Consider the following 15613-nt stretch of genomic DNA (forward strand, 5'->3'; position numbering starts at 1 on the left):
AAGTGGTTTTTCAACACTAACACAAGTGCGAAAATTGGTTTTTCAACACTATCACAAGTGCAAAAAGTGTTTTTTCCACACTAATAGAAGTGCAAAAGTGGTTTACTGCACTAACACAAGTGCGAAAAGTGGTTTTTCAACACTAACACAAGTGCAAAAAGTGGTTTTTCAACACTAACACAAGTGCGAAAAGTGGTTTTTCCTCACTAATACAAGTGCAAAAGTGGTTTCCTGCACCAACACAAGTGCGAAAAGTGGTTTTTCAACACTAACACAAGTGCGAAAAGTGGTTTTTCAACACTATCACAAGTGCAAAAAGTGTTTTTTCGACACGAATACAAGTGCAAAAGTGGCTTCCTGCACCAACACAAGTGCGAAAAGTGGTTTTTCAACACTAACACAAGTGCGAAAAGTGGTTTTTCAACAGTAACACAAGTGCGAAAAGTGGTTTTTCAACACTAACACAAGAGCGAAAATTGGTTTTTCAACACTATCCCAAGTGCAAAAAGTGTTTTTTCCACACTAATACAAGTGCAAAAGTGGTTTCCTGCACCAACACAAGTGCAAAAAGTGTTTTTTCCACACTAATAGAAGTGCAAAAAGTGTTTTTCCACACTAATACAAGTGCGAAAAGTGGTTTTTCAACACTAACACAAGTGTGAAAAGTGGTTTTTCCACACCAATACAACTGCAAAAGTGGTTTCCTGCACCAACACAAGTGCGAGAATTGGTTTTTCCACACTAACACAAGTGCGAAAAGTGGTTTTCAATGCCAGCACATGTGTGGAAATTGGTTTTGCAACACGAAGACAAATGCGAGTTGTGGTTTTCAACACGAGCGCAAGTGCTAAAAGTGGTTTTGCTAAACTAACACAAGTGCGAAAGTGGTTCTGCAACACTAGCTCAAGTGCGGAAAGTGGTTTTGCAACACTAACATAAGTGCAAAAAAGTGGTATTCAATACCAGCACAAGTGCGGAAAGTGGTTTTTCAACACTAACACAAGTGTGAAAAGTGGTTTTTCCACACTAATACAAGTGCAAAAGTGGTTTCCTGCACCAACACAAGTGCGAGAATTGGTTTTTCAACACTAACACAAGTGCGAAAAGTAGTTTTTCAACACTATCACAAGTGCAAAAAGTGTTTTTTCCACACTAATACAACTGCAAAAGTGGTTTTTCAACACTAACACAAGTGCGAAACGTGGTTTTTCCACACTAATACAAGTGCAAAAGTGGTTTCCTGCACCAACACAAGTGTGAAAAGTGGTTTTTCAACACTAATGCAAGTGCGAAAAGTGGTTTTTCAACACTATCACAAATGCAAAAAGTGTTTTTTCCACACTAAAACAAGTGCAAAAGTGGTTTCCTGCACCAACACAAGTGCGAAAAGTGGTTTTTCAACAATAACACAAGTGCGAAAAGTGGGTTTTCAACACTAACACAAGTGCGAAAAGTGGTTTTTCAACACTAACACAAGTGCAAAAAGTGTTTTTTCCACACTAATACAAGTGCAAAAGTGGTTTCCTGCACCAACACAAGTGCGAAAAGTGGTTTTTCAACACTAACACAAGTACGAAAAGTGGTTTTTCAACACTAACACAAGTGCGAAAATTGGTTTTTCAACACTATCACAAGTGCAAAAAGTGTTTTTTCCACACTAATAGAAGTGCAAAAGTGGTTTACTGCACTAACACAAGTGCGAAAAGTGGTTTTTCAACACTAACACAAGTGCAAAAAGTGGTTTTTCAACACTAACACAAGTGCGAAAAGTGGTTTTTCCTCACTAATACAAGTGCAAAAGTGGTTTCCTGCACCAACACAAGTGCGAAAAGTGGTTTTTCAACACTAACACAAGTGCGAAAAGTGGTTTTTCAACACTATCACAAGTGCAAAAAGTGTTTTTTCGACACGAATACAAGTGCAAAAGTGGCTTCCTGCACCAACACAAGTGCGAAAAGTGGTTTTTCAACACTAACACAAGTGCGAAAAGTGGTTTTTCAACAGTAACACAAGTGCGAAAAGTGGTTTTTCAACACTAACACAAGAGCGAAAATTGGTTTTTCAACACTATCCCAAGTGCAAAAAGTGTTTTTTCCACACTAATACAAGTGCAAAAGTGGTTTCCTGCACCAACACAAGTGCAAAAAGTGTTTTTTCCACACTAATAGAAGTGCAAAAAGTGTTTTTCCACACTAATACAAGTGCGAAAAGTGGTTTTTCAACACTAACACAAGTGTGAAAAGTGGTTTTTCCACACCAATACAACTGCAAAAGTGGTTTCCTGCACCAACACAAGTGCGAGAATTGGTTTTTCCACACTAACACAAGTGCGAAAAGTGGTTTTCAATGCCAGCACATGTGTGGAAATTGGTTTTGCAACACGAAGACAAATGCGAGTTGTGGTTTTCAACACGAGCGCAAGTGCTAAAAGTGGTTTTGCTAAACTAACACAAGTGCGAAAGTGGTTCTGCAACACTAGCTCAAGTGCGGAAAGTGGTTTTGCAACACTAACATAAGCGCAAAAAAGTGGTATTCAATACCAGCACAAGTGCGGAAAGTGGTTTTTCAACACTAACACAAGTGTGAAAAGTGGTTTTTCCACACTAATACAAGTGCAAAAGTGGTTTCCTGCACCAACACAAGTGCGAGAATTGGTTTTTCAACACTAACACAAGTGCGAAAAGTAGTTTTTCAACACTATCACAAGTGCAAAAAGTGTTTTTTCCACACTAATACAACTGCAAAAGTGGTTTTTCAACACTAACACAAGTGCGAAACGTGGTTTTTCCACACTAATACAAGTGCAAAAGTGGTTTCCTGCACCAACACAAGTGTGAAAAGTGGTTTTTCAACACTAATGCAAGTGCGAAAAGTGGTTTTTCAACACTATCACAAATGCAAAAAGTGTTTTTTCCACACTAATACAAGTGCAAAAGTGGTTTCCTGCACCAACACAAGTGCGAAAAGTGGTTTTTCAACACTAACACAAGTGCAAAAAGTGGTTTTTCAACACTAACACAAGTGCGAAAAATGGTTTTTCCACACTAATACAAGTGCAAAAGTGGTTTCCTGCACCAACACAAGTGCGAAAAGTGGTTTTTCAACACTAACACAAGTGCGAAAAGTGGTTTTTCAACACTATCACAAGTGCAAAAAGTGTTTTTTCGACACTAATACAAGTGCAAAAGTGGTTTCCTGCACCAACACAAGTGCGAAAAGTCGTTTTTCAACACTAACACAAGTGTGAAAAGTGGTTTTTCAACACTAACACAAATGCGAAAAGTGGTTTTTCAACACTATCACAAGTGCAAAAAGTGTTTTTTCCACACTAATACAAGTGCAAAAGTGGTTTCCTGCACCAACACAAGTGCGAAAAGTGGTTTTTTAACTCTAACACAAGTGCGAAAAGTGGTTTTTCAACACTAACGCAAGTGCGAAAAGTGGTTTTTCCACACTAACACAAGTGCGAAAAGTGGTTTTCAATGCCAGCACATGTGTGGAAATTGGTTTTGCAACACGAAGACAAATGCGAGTTGTGGTTTTCAACACGAGCGCAAGTGCTAAAAGTGGTTTTGCTAAACTAACACAAGTGTGAAAGTGGTTCTGCAACACTAGCTCAAGTGCGGAAAGTGGTTTTGCAACACTAACATAAGTGCAAAAAAGTGGTATTCAATACCTGCACAAGTGCGGAAAGTGGTTTGGCAACACTAACACAAGTGCGATAAGTGGTTTTCAATGCCAGTACGAGTGCGGAAAGTGGTTTTTGCAATAAATAACAAGTGCGAAAAGTGGTTTTGAAACACTAACACAAGGGCGATAAGTGGTTTTCAACACGAGCACGAGCGCGGAATGTGGTTTTTGCAACACTAACATGAGTGCAGAAAGTGGTTTTGAACACGAACAGGAGCACGAAAAGTGGATTTCAACACTAGCAGAAGTGCAAAAAGTGGTTTTCAACGCCAGCACGTGTCGAAAGTGGTTTTGCAACACTAACCCAATTGCGAAAAGTGATTTTCGACACTAGCACAAGTGCGGAAAGTGGTTTTCAATGCCAGCACACGTGTGGAAATTCGTTTTGCAACACTAAGACAAATGCGAGTTGTGGTTTTCAACACGAGAGCAAGTGCAAAAAGTGGTTTTGCTACACTAACCCAAATGCGAAAAGTCGTTTTCAACACGAGCACGAGTGCGGAAAGTGGTTTTCAATGCCAGCATAAGTGTGGCATTTGGTTTTTGCAACACCAACACAAATTGGAATAATGGTTTACAACACAAGCACGAGTGCGGAAAGTGGTTTGCAACACTAACACAAGTGCAAAAAGTGGGTTTTCAACACTAACACAAGTGCGAAAAGTGTTTTTTCCACACTAAGACAAGTGCAAAAGTGGTTTCCTGCACCAACACATGTGCGAAAAGTGGTTTTTCAACACTAACACAAGTGTGAAAAGTGGTTTTTCAACACTAACACAAGTGCGAAAAGTGGTTTTTCAACACTATCACAAGTGCAAAAAGTGTTTTTTCCACACTAATACAAGTGCAAAAGTGGTTTCCTGCACCAACACAAGTGCGAAAAGTGGTTTTTTAACACTAACACAAGTGCGAAAAGTGGTTTTTCAACACTAACACAAGTGCGAAAAGTGGTTTTTCCACACTAATACAAGTGCAAAAGTGGTTTCCTGCACCAACACAAGTGCGAAAAGTGGTTTTTCAACACTAACACAAGTGCGAAAAGTGGTTTTTCAACACTAACACAAGTGCGAAAAGTGGTTTTTCAACACTATCACAAGTGCAAAAAGTGTTTTTTCCACACTAATAGAAGTGCAAAAGTGGTTTCCTGCACCAACACAAGTGCGAAAAGTGGTTTTTCAACACGAACACAAGTGCGAAAAGTGGTTTTTCAACACTAACACAAGTGCGAAAAGTGGTTTTTCAACACTAATACAAGTGCAAAAAGTGTTTTTTCCACACTAATACAAGTGCGAAAAGTGGTTTTTCAACACTAACACAAGTGCGAAAAGTGGTTTTTCCACACTAATACAAGTGCAAAAGTGGTTTCCTGCACCAACACAAGTGCGAGAATTGGTTTTTCAACACTAACACAAGTGCGAAAAGTAGTTTTTCAACACTATCACAAGTGCAAAAAGTGTTTTTTCCACACTAATACAAGTGCAAAAGTGGTTTTTCAACACTAACACAAGTGCGAAACGTGGTTTTTCCACAGTAATACAAGTGCAAAAGTGGTTTCCTGCACCAAAACAAGTGCGAAAAGTGGTTTTTCAACACTAACACAAGTGCGAAAATTGGTTTTTCAACACTAACACAAGTGCGAAAATTGGTTTTTCAACACTATCACAAGTGCAAAAAGTGTTTTTTCCACACTAATAGAAGTGCAAAAGTGGTTTAATGCACCAACACAAGTGCGAAAAGTGGTTTTTCAACACCAACACAAGTGCGAAAAGTGGTTTTTCAACACTAACACAAGTGCAGAAAGTGGTTTTTCCACACTAATACAAGTGCAAAAGTGGTTTCCTGCACCAACACAAATGCGAAAAGTGGTTTTTCAACACTAACACAAGTGCGAAAAGTGGTTTTTCAACACTATCAAGTGCAAAAAGTGTTTTTTCGACACTAATACAAGTGCAAAAGTGGTTTCCTGCACCAACACAAGTGCGAAAAGTGGTTTTTCAACACTAACACAAGTGTGAAAAGTGGTTTTTCAACACTAACACAAGTGCGAAAAGTGGTTTTTCAACACTAACACAAGTGCGAAAAGTGGTTTTTCCACACTAATACAAGTGCAAAAGTAGTTTCCTGCACCAACACAAGTGCGAAAAGTGTTTTTTTAACACTAACACAAGTGCGAAAAGTGGTTTTTCAACACTAACACAAGTGCGAAAAGTGGTTTTCAATGCCAGCACACGTGTGGAAATTGGTTTTGCAACACGAAGACAAATGCGAGTTGTGGTTTTCAACACGAGCGCAAGTGCTAAAAGTGGTTTTGCTAAACTAACACAAGTGCGAAAGTGGTTCTGCAACACTAGCTCAAGTGCGGAAAGTGGTTTTGCAACACTAACATAAGTGCAAAAAGTGGTATTCAATACCAGCACAAGTGCGGAAAGTGGTTTGGCAACACTAACACAAGTGCAATAAGTGGTTTTCAATGCCAGTACGAGTGCGGAAAGTGGTTTTTGCAACAATAACAAGTGCGAAAAGTGGTTTTGCAACACTAACACAAGGGCGGGCGATAAGTGGTTTTCAACACGAGCACGAGCGCGGAATGTGGTTTTTACAACACTAACATAAGTGCAAAGAGTGGTTTTGAACACGAACAGGAGTGCGAAAAGTGGTTTTCAACACTAGCAGAAGTGCAAAAAGTGGTTTTCAACGCCAGCACGTGTCGAAAGTGGTTTTGCAACACTAACCCAATTGCGAAAAGTGATTTTCGACACTAGCACAAGTGCGGCAAGTGGTTTTCAATGCCAGCACACGTGTGGAAATTCGTTTTGCAACACTAAGACAAATGCGAGTTGTGGTTTTCAACACGAGAGCAAGTGCAAAAAGTGGTTTTGCTACACTAACCAAAATGCGAAAAGTCGTTTTCAACACGAGCACAAGTGCGGAAAGTGGTTTTCAACGCCAGCATAAGTGTGGAAATTGGTTTTTGCAACACCAACACAAATGCGAATGGTTTACAACACGGGCACGAGTGCGGAAAGTGGTTTTTGCAACAATAACAAGTGCGAAAAGTGGTTTTGCAACACTAACACAATTGCGGAAAGTGGTTTTCAACACCAGTATGAGTGCGGAAAGTGGTTTTTGCAACAATAACACAAGTGCGAAAAGTGGTTTTGCAACACTAACACAATTGCGGAAAGTGGTTTTCAACACCAGTACGAGTGCGGAAAGTGGTTTGGCAACGAGTGCGGAAAGTGGTTTGCACCTCCCTTCCTCCAACATAAAGAGAGGGGTGCTTTGCACCTCCCTTTGATATTATCGAGCAGTTGAAGTAATAGCCTCAATCAAGTAAATACAAAACATTTCCATTTAAATCACCCCCTTTATTGCATCAACGAGTAAATATATTTTTGCAAAAGATATTTAAAAAAATATAAATTATGTGCAAAATCGTTTCTCCGACGACACCTCGTGCAAAGTACACAAACTCCTACAAGCGGCAATGGGACGAAATAATCAACTTAACAGGTAAGCTTTTGGTTTAACTGTACACATCTAGTAACAAACTTCTTCGGACTTGCTTCATATCCAGTGTCCTTGTCCATCTGGTATTAGCACAAAAAATTAGTCAACTATGAACTCCTCTTCACAATTTGATAGTAATAATTTGAAATAAAATAGAAAACATATTTTTGCCTTGTGAACATTGATTTATGGTATTGGCAAATCACATCTATGTGCACCTGGGTTGGTTTATTAAAAGGATAACGATTCTAAATGTATTGCCTTCACCAATCAGATTTTATCTGCAATGACACACCTTCTTATAGTCTTCCATGTAAAATGAAAGCATTGCAACAGTGCAGAGCAAGGGATTAAAAAGGAACCCCACCCCCTTCTCCAACAAAAATTGCATAAACTCTTCCCAAAATATAAACTTTAAGACTAAAATGCAGACAATACTTAAAATAACAGGTATCAGAAGATTCCAGAGCCCAATGCCATTTTCAGAAATCAAACAATAAAAACAACATGAGAAGAGGAACTAGTCGAGGCATAGGGGGCTGGTCCAACCTGCACAAATCAAAACTTGCACATTGACCAGTAATTGTTTGGATTTCCCTCATCCTTCTTTTGAGTCCAGTAAACAGAACAGGGAATGATACGTTCACAGTATATGAGACTCCTCCATTCTCTAGCAATCATATTGCTTGTACTGGGGGTGCTGTAGGCAACAACAGTCCAAGGGACAATACACCATGGGATGACTGTGCCTGCGGCTGAGCACACATCTGTTGCTGTACAGCACAACTGATGCTGCCACTCATGTCACCCAAACTGCTACCAGCCTGCCCAAGGCCCGAGAGTTTTCCAACCTCGAGCTGCCAGCCAGGGACCTTCCGAGCAAGTGCGTGGCGACGTGTGTGTTTCGTTAGGTGGTCACTGCGCATGAAGCGCCGCTGACACACGGGACACGAGAAGCGCTTTTCTCCCGTATGAGTACGCCGATGGCGGGACAGCTCATCGGAGCGTGCGAATTGCTTGTCACAGCCATCCCAGCTGCAGCTGAATGGTTTCTCTCCTGCAGAGAAAAGGGACATGCACAAGAGAGAGAGCATGTAAGCCTTTGATGATGTCACACGGTTCCTTTGACAACAATTCTTCAACTCTATTACACATGTGCTTCACGGCATCAGAAAAATCCATTTTGGAGCCAAAATGCAAAAACCCTGACTTTTGGTGCAATTTGCTTGGAATCAAATTTGATCGATAACGAGAGGGATGCTAAAATATCAAATAGATAAAACAAAGGAATATTAAATGAACAAAAACCCACCAGTATGAGTGCGAAGATGAGCTTTCAAGTGAGAGCTTTTGAAATAAGTCTTGCTGCAACCAGACTGTGGACAGATATGGCTTCTCCTTCGAGAAAAATCTTCCACTGGAACTGAGGTTCGAGAGCCAGACATAAAAGTGGTGGAAGGAGCTTGGGAAAGCCAGGAACTTGCATTGGGAGACAGACCAGGTGCTGGTGCCAGCGGTGTGAAGCGTGAAGTCTGCAAAGGGGCGATGGGACAAAGGCGCGGCACGGTTGGTTTTGCAGTGGCAACAGAGAGAGGCCTGGAGTTGGAAACGGTGCAACCGGTCGTTTGGGGTTGAGGTGACAGCAGGAGCATTACAGAGCTGGGTGTCAAAGATGTCAAAGATGCGCCAACAAGGACAACGGGAGGTCCTGACCCAGGCAGCGGGCTGGTGTTCGCACAACGTGTCGGAGAATCTCCTTGGCATTGGTAGAGTGATATCGGTGACGAGACGGGTCGAACCGCCACGGGGCTGTCTGCGTCTGGTGACGGTGTCAGCACACGTAATTTAGAAAGAGGCATTGATGGGCAGGGAGGAGATGAGCAAACTCGCTTACTGGCACGGCGATTTGTCTGAGGACCGGTAATGACCGAGGACATGGCAGCCACATTACCCTCCAAGTCAGCAATGGCGTCGGCCGTGTGCCTGATGACGCTGGTGGCCATCGACACACATCTTATAGGTGCCACGGCAGATGTCATTGAAGCTTCGGGCCTGTGCACCAATTGAGTGTAGTTCGAAAGCGGCGAATCACAACATTCAACAGCAGCAGGGCTGTATGGTGGTGTGAGGCACTGTGAAAAGATAGTAAAGGAGTGTCATTGAAACAATAAGGCAAAGAGTTGCATTAACCCCCGGTTTGTTAGAAATGATGCTGTGTTGGAACAAATTGGCAAGTATTGGAGCGAAGTCTTTTCTTTAAAAAAAATAAATAAATAAAAATGAAAATAGCCAGAAGGAGAGGAACAAAAACTTTCCAATAACTTTCACAAATTTAGTTTCACCCATGACACCATCTTTAAATACTCAAGCCACCCGAATAATCCTCACCAGCAGCAGAGGGGGTGAGGGTGGGAGTTCCGGCTGGCAACCCCGAACCTCCGAGGACTCCAATAGATCCGAAGCAGGCGTGAGCGAGCAAGGACGCCCCAGAGCTCCCTGGTGCATGCAGAGGAGGGCCTTTACGGCCTCGATGTCACTTTCTGCTCGCCCGTGACATGGTGCCGATTCCAAGTCGTGCCCCATTAGCCAAGGTGGGCTTGGTGTACAAAGTTCAACCATCGTGTTCTGCATGTAGGTAGAAGGTGGCCAACATTACAAGAAGGTAAGTTATCAAAGGTTATGAGACGACAATTGAAGCAAATGGTAACATTTGTACACTTTTCTCCCATTCCAAAGCATCGTTAGGGGTGATTTATTACGTATGGAAATGGGGTGGAGATGCCAACTCCCATGCCCTTTCCCTTCATATAAACTTTTGTTTTCTCATTCTCCTTCCCTCAGCCTGGTGGTGGCTTAGCGGTTAGGGTGCCGGCTCAGGATCCAAGGATCCTGGGTTTGAATCCCGGTCGATCGCTGAATCAATGCCAGGGGGGTTGACTCGGCCTGTCATCCTCCTGAGGTCGGCAAATTGAGTACCAGCTCACCGGTAATTCCCTGTGTGTCGCAAGGGGCGACCAACAGGGTTGGCGGCAGGAAGGCCATCCGGCCATAAAACATTGCTTCAAAAAGGGGACCACGGTGCCCGAAAAAGGCCAACCCCCGATCTTCGGGGAAAAATGGCCTCCAAAGGTGGTTCTATTCTCCTTCCCTCATTTTGAAATTCAATTATTCTTCCAATCCTGGAGGGTATGTAACTATTTATAGGTAAATAGATAACCCTTTACAGTTTACAGTCAACAGAGACTACGTGCTTATACGACTTCCTTTATAAGGAACTTTCAATGCAGGTCATGAGGCCCATCAAGCGGAGGTAATGGTTGTTTGTCAGTGCTCAATCATTTTAAAAAGCATCGAATCCGCTCGTACCATTTTAAAAGTCTTTGGTATGACTGATTTTTTAAAGTAATTAATTATTTATTGATTTGTTTATTTATTATTGAATTATTATTACTAGCAACGGTACCCGCCCTATGGGCAGGGCCGCAATTGGGAGGCCCAAATATCAGAAATTGAAGGCTTTTTATTTTATTTTAAACGATTCATATGTCACAGTTGTAAAACCGTTAAATCCGTTAAATGTCCGTAAAGTGTCCGTTAAATCAAATCACACGCAAGTCATCAAAATCTAAACAGGATTTGTAGAATTTCAATGAAAGCCACATCACTGTTCATATCGGTAAATATTATTCCATCGTGTTTGGAAAAACTGGAAAATTGGAAAAAAAAAAAAATTGGAAAAACTATGGCCTATTTTACTCCAGGGGGTCCCAGGATTACCCACCCAAAATTTTGTTTCGATCAGTTCAGCCGTTTTTGCGGTACCTGGGAACGGACAGACGGACAGACATTTGGTGAATTATAGTAAGATTATTATTATTGAATTATTATTATTATTGAATTATTATAATTGTTATTATATACTGGGATTTTTAAATTTATGATTATTGAATTATCATTATTATTGAATTATTATTATTATTGAATTATTATAATTATTGAATTACTATAATTATTATTATATACTGGGATTTTTTAATTCATGATTATTGTTTCAAATCCAAACCACCACCACCCCAGACTTAGAACGCTTCAACCATCACACCTACAAGACTGCTTGAAGATGGTGATGACCAGAGCCATAAAGAAAATAATAAAATTAAGAATATTATATGTGGAACGTGCTTTTGAATAAATAAATAAAAAAGGCTCGAAAAGGCTAAAGGCTAAAGGCTAAAAAAGGCTAAAGATGACGAGCCACGCCCGTCGCACGTGATTACGGCGTGCAAGGGGCGTGATCTGTGACGTCACTCGGGGACACCCGCAACCTTTCACCCACTTTCGAGGTTCGAGGTTTCAGCCGAGGCGGAGCTCCCAATCGTTAAAAAATTGACCAAAGGTTTGTTTTTGTCACATTTAGGGGAGAGGTCGGCACACGTCATCCGGCCGCCAAACATTTACACAAAGACACTCCATTGTATTGAAGAGATACAAAGATCGAAATAAAAAGATCAAATAACGAGTGAACAAAGCAAATATGAAGTAAACAAGAAATGGGAGGTTTTCCTCATGGAGAAATTGATCCCACACTTTGCTTACATTCGATAACAAAAAAAAATAGCGTTCAATATTCAACGTTAGTTTCGCAAATAATCCATAACACACATCGGAACAAACGCATTTCCTTGGGAATCGATAAACGGAACCAGGACCGACTTACCCAACGGGTGGAGGTCAAGACTGAGCGCTGGGAGCAAGACCGCGGCGAAGTCCGTTCGTCCGTGACTGGGAAAGCGAGGAGAACCTCCAACGGCCTCGTGAAGTCCGTACTTCGTGCGGTGTACACTCGCACACAGGTCTTATTAGACCCCCGCTTTCCGACGCGGGTTATTTGGGGCCGAACGTCGCCATGCCGAGGCGGCCACCGGACGTGCGCGTCCGGCCAATGAGCGCGCGTCTCTCCCCGGGGGCTGGTGCGGGGCGTGCGAGGCCGACCAATGAGAGCGCTCCGACGGCTCATGCTCGGCGCGTGCTACGGGCATGGTACACAGGCAGAGCGGCGCGTGGGAAACAGGGCGGTGCACGGCTCGGCTCGTGCTCCCCAAGCCTCTCCTTCGTGACTCACTCTGCGCGCTCACACGTGCCTCCCTCCCTGTTGCTGTTCTTTGCCTTTATTTGCTTCGTACTTCCATTTCTTTCGACTTCGTCCGTAAGCTTGAGGATTTCATGTTGGAGCTAAATGAATAGATGGACGTTCGGTCCAACCTGACCGTGTTACTCCGTCCCTCATCGGGTCCACTTGCTCTCAAAAAGCCATTTTCCCAACATTATCAGTTTTGGAAAATAAAATCTTCATTATATTTCGCAAGAATATCTAACCGACAACACAAGGCTTACCACCCCATACTTAAGTTGTTTCGACCGTGTATTCAGAGGTGTCATTTATTTATTACATACGTTTTGGCATTGAGGAGGATCGTGGAGATTAATGAATTAGGGGCGTGATCACTGTGATGTAATACACACACACACACACACACACACACACACACACACACACACACACACACACACACACACACACACACACACACACACACACACACACACACACACACACACACTTCTTGCTAGGCTGGGAGTGTGTGGGACAGAAAGAAGGAGGATATGTGACAAGGTGGCCCAGGTTGCCTTGAAAGGCTCATTTTGGATATGGAGGAAGTTTATGGAGGCACATCGAATGGTGTAGGTTGAGGTTACGGAATAGGAAATGGAGGTGTGTGTGTGTGTGTGTGTGTGTGTGTGTGTGTGTGTGTGTGTGTGTGTGTGTGTGTGTGTGTGTGTGTGTGTGTGTGTGTGTGTTGCAATTTGCAGGAGTGGGTCATGAGTGGGTGTGGTTTTGCATGAATGGTTTTGCATGAGTGGTGTTTTGCATGAGTGGTGCATGTTGGTAAAGGTAGGTGGGTGGTTGGTTGTGTGTGTGTTTTTTTTGTTACTATTATTATTTCTTATTTTGTGTATGTGAGTGAGTGAGTGGGTGAGGGTGTGTGTTTTTGCATGAATGAATTTTTGCATGAGTGTGTGTGTTTGTGTCACACCCTCGGGAGAGGGGGGGGTGTGGGGGGAAAGTAGAAGAGGGAGGGGTGAGGAGTGTGGGGGGAAAGGAGGTGTGTGGGCTGTGGGGGGAAAGTAGGAGAGGGAGGGGTGAGGAAAGGAGAGGGGCAGTGGGAGGGGTTGGGTGAGTGGGAGGGGTTGGGGGAGTGGGAGGGGTTGGGGGAGTGGAAGGGGTTGGGGGAGTGGAATGGGAGGGGGAGTGGAATGGGAGGGGGAGTGGAAGGTGGAGGGGGGAGGAGTGGAAGGAGGATGGGGAAATGAGCAGGAGGAGGGGAGTGAAAGGAGGGGGGAGGGGAGTGAAAGGAGGGGGGAGGGGAGTGAAAGGAGGGGGGAGGGGAAGTAGAAAAGGGAAGGGGAGTGATAGCGGAATGGGGGAGTGGGAAGGAAAGAGGGAGTGGAAGGGGGAGGGGGGAGTGGAAGGGGGAGGGGGGAGTGGAAGGGGGAGAGGGGAGTGGAAGGGGGAGAGGGGAGTGGAAGGGGGAGGGGGGAGTAGAAATGTGAAGGGGGAGTGGAATGGGGAGGGGAGGGGGAGGTGAGAAGAGAGGGGTGGGAAAGACCCACTACACATACAACTTTTGGGGAGGTGGTTTGACAGGCCTCTCTGTTTGGGGGAGGGGGGGAGGGAAGGAGGAAAAATTTACCCGTGCAAAGAGTGCTTTAACCTCAGTGATGCCCAGGTAAAAAAAGGAAATTGTAATACCCTCTGCCACCAACACCAGGTGGCGCTACATGGTACACACTTACATCGAGAATTTACGCCCCTCTCCCAGTCCCCCACACTGCCGCATGAGGCCACAGCCACATAGCCTGTGTTACCCTCCAGACAAAGTTGTATTTGTATTTGTACCCTGAGTAAAGTATAAAGGTGTTTATAGCTGGAGCACCCGGCGTTGCTCAAGCGAAAAAAACTATTACCATATTTGAAATGAGGGCAATTATAATGGAAAAGCAATTACATCCAAATCAGACTCCATCAGAAATGTCAAATCATAATTTACCTTTTCGTTGAATATATGCTGGTGAATGTGCCATTGACCACGTTTCTGAGTTAAGTATGATGCGTTCAGAAAGAAGAAGAAGCCTCACCAACAACGATGACCGCTTCCGGTGTTGTTTGATTTTTTGTGTATAAATGTCTGGTGATTGTTTTGTATTTATTTAATGTGAATGTGTACTTGTATATAACTGTCATTAATCAAAAAGGCTTCGGCACTACTGAGTGATTTTTTTTAAATCCAAAAAAACGAACTTTTTTTTTTAACCTGAAACACTCCTAGGCACTCACTGATGAATATCTGAAAGTTTGACGAAGATCCGTTCAACCATCTCTGAGAAAAATGGCGACACAGACACAGACACACAGACCAACGGCTCTCTTATATAGTATATATATATATTTATACAGTCACGTGAAAAAGTAAGTACACCCCATGTAAAGTTTGGAATTTTTCAACATATTTCAACATCGAGCTATTTGATCTTCATTTCAAAAATATTGATAGATAAAGGAGGTGATATAACATAACAAATATCATGAAACATTTACATTTTGTCATCCATTGTATAATTTAAATAAACATAAATGCAAATTTCGCGTGTGGAAAAAGTAAGTACACCCTTGGCTCTAATAGGTGGTATTGCCCTCTTTGGCAGAAACAACCTCAAGTAGGCGTTTCTTATAACTGTGTACCAGTCTCTGGCATCGACTGGGAGAATTTTTTCCCCACTCCTCCATGCAGAATTCTTTCAGCTGTGCGATGTTTGAGGGGTTTCTTGCATGCACAGCTCGTTTCAAATCCCCCCACAACATCTCGATGGGATTTAGATCCGGGCTTTGACTTGGCCATTCCAGAACCCTCCATTTCTTTCTTTTCAGCCATTCCTTGGTGGATTTACTGGTATGTTTAGGGTCATTGTCATGTTGCAAGGTCCACCTTCGGTTGAGCTTCAACTTTCTGACAGATGGCCTCACATTATCCTCAAGCACCCTCTGGTACAATGAAGAATTCATAGTGGATTCTATGATGGTGAGCTGCCCAGGCCCTGATGCAGGAAAGCTGCCCCAAACCATAACATTTCCACCACCATGCTTTACAGTTGGAATCAGGTTATTGTGGTCAAATGCTGTCTTTGGTTTTCGCCAAACATGTTTTCTGGTACTTTGGCCAAATAGCTCTACCTTTGACTCATCTGTCCAGAGCACATTGTTCCAGAAGTGCTGGTCTTTGTCTCGGTGTTCATTGGCAAACTTTAGTCTTGCCCTGATGTTCTTTCTGGACAGCAAAGGTTTCCTCCTGGCACA

At 42.9% G+C, this 15613-nt stretch overlaps 2 protein-coding genes across 2 annotated transcripts in view; one reads left to right on the forward strand and one right to left on the reverse strand.

The window, feature by feature from the left end:
* LOC144894171 (uncharacterized) overlaps nt 1–7005 on the forward strand; it is a 64607-nt gene extending 57602 nt beyond the window's left edge. The window contains exon 4 of the mRNA XM_078786253.1: nt 7002–7005. Within this exon, the coding sequence (XP_078642379.1) occupies nt 7002–7005 (4 nt within the window). The remainder of the gene's footprint in view (nt 1–7001) is intronic.
* A 32-nt stretch (nt 7006–7037) lies between these two features.
* Nucleotides 7038–12217, reverse strand: LOC137436087 (Krueppel-like factor 11). The gene is made up of 4 exons (XM_068129803.2): nt 11918–12217; nt 9589–9825; nt 8513–9332; nt 7038–8257 (listed from the first exon to the last, which is right to left on the reverse strand). The coding sequence occupies exons 1-4, from the start codon at nt 12215–12217 to the stop codon at nt 7878–7880; spliced, it is 1737 nt and encodes a 578-aa protein (XP_067985904.2). The 3' UTR covers nt 7038–7877.
* Nucleotides 12218–15613: the final 3396 nt, after the last annotated feature.

The sequence above is a fragment of the Myxine glutinosa genome, chromosome 11 (genome assembly GCF_964187855.1).
Source record: "Myxine glutinosa chromosome 11, kmMyxGlut1.1, whole genome shotgun sequence".
Taxonomy (NCBI): Eukaryota; Metazoa; Chordata; class Myxini; order Myxiniformes; family Myxinidae; genus Myxine; species Myxine glutinosa.

Coding starts and splice junctions, on each gene's coding strand:
- LOC137436087 (XM_068129803.2), bottom strand. CDS start 12,217: ATGAGCCGTCGGAGCGCTCTCATTGGTCGGCCTCGCACGCCCCGCACC. Junction 9,826..11,917: donor TCTTGACCTCCACCCGTTGG/GTAAGTCGGTCC, acceptor ACCTACATGCAG/AACACGATGGTTGAACTTTG. Junction 8,258..8,512: donor TCATCTTCGCACTCATACTG/GTGGGTTTTTGT, acceptor TTTTCTCTGCAG/GAGAGAAACCATTCAGCTGC.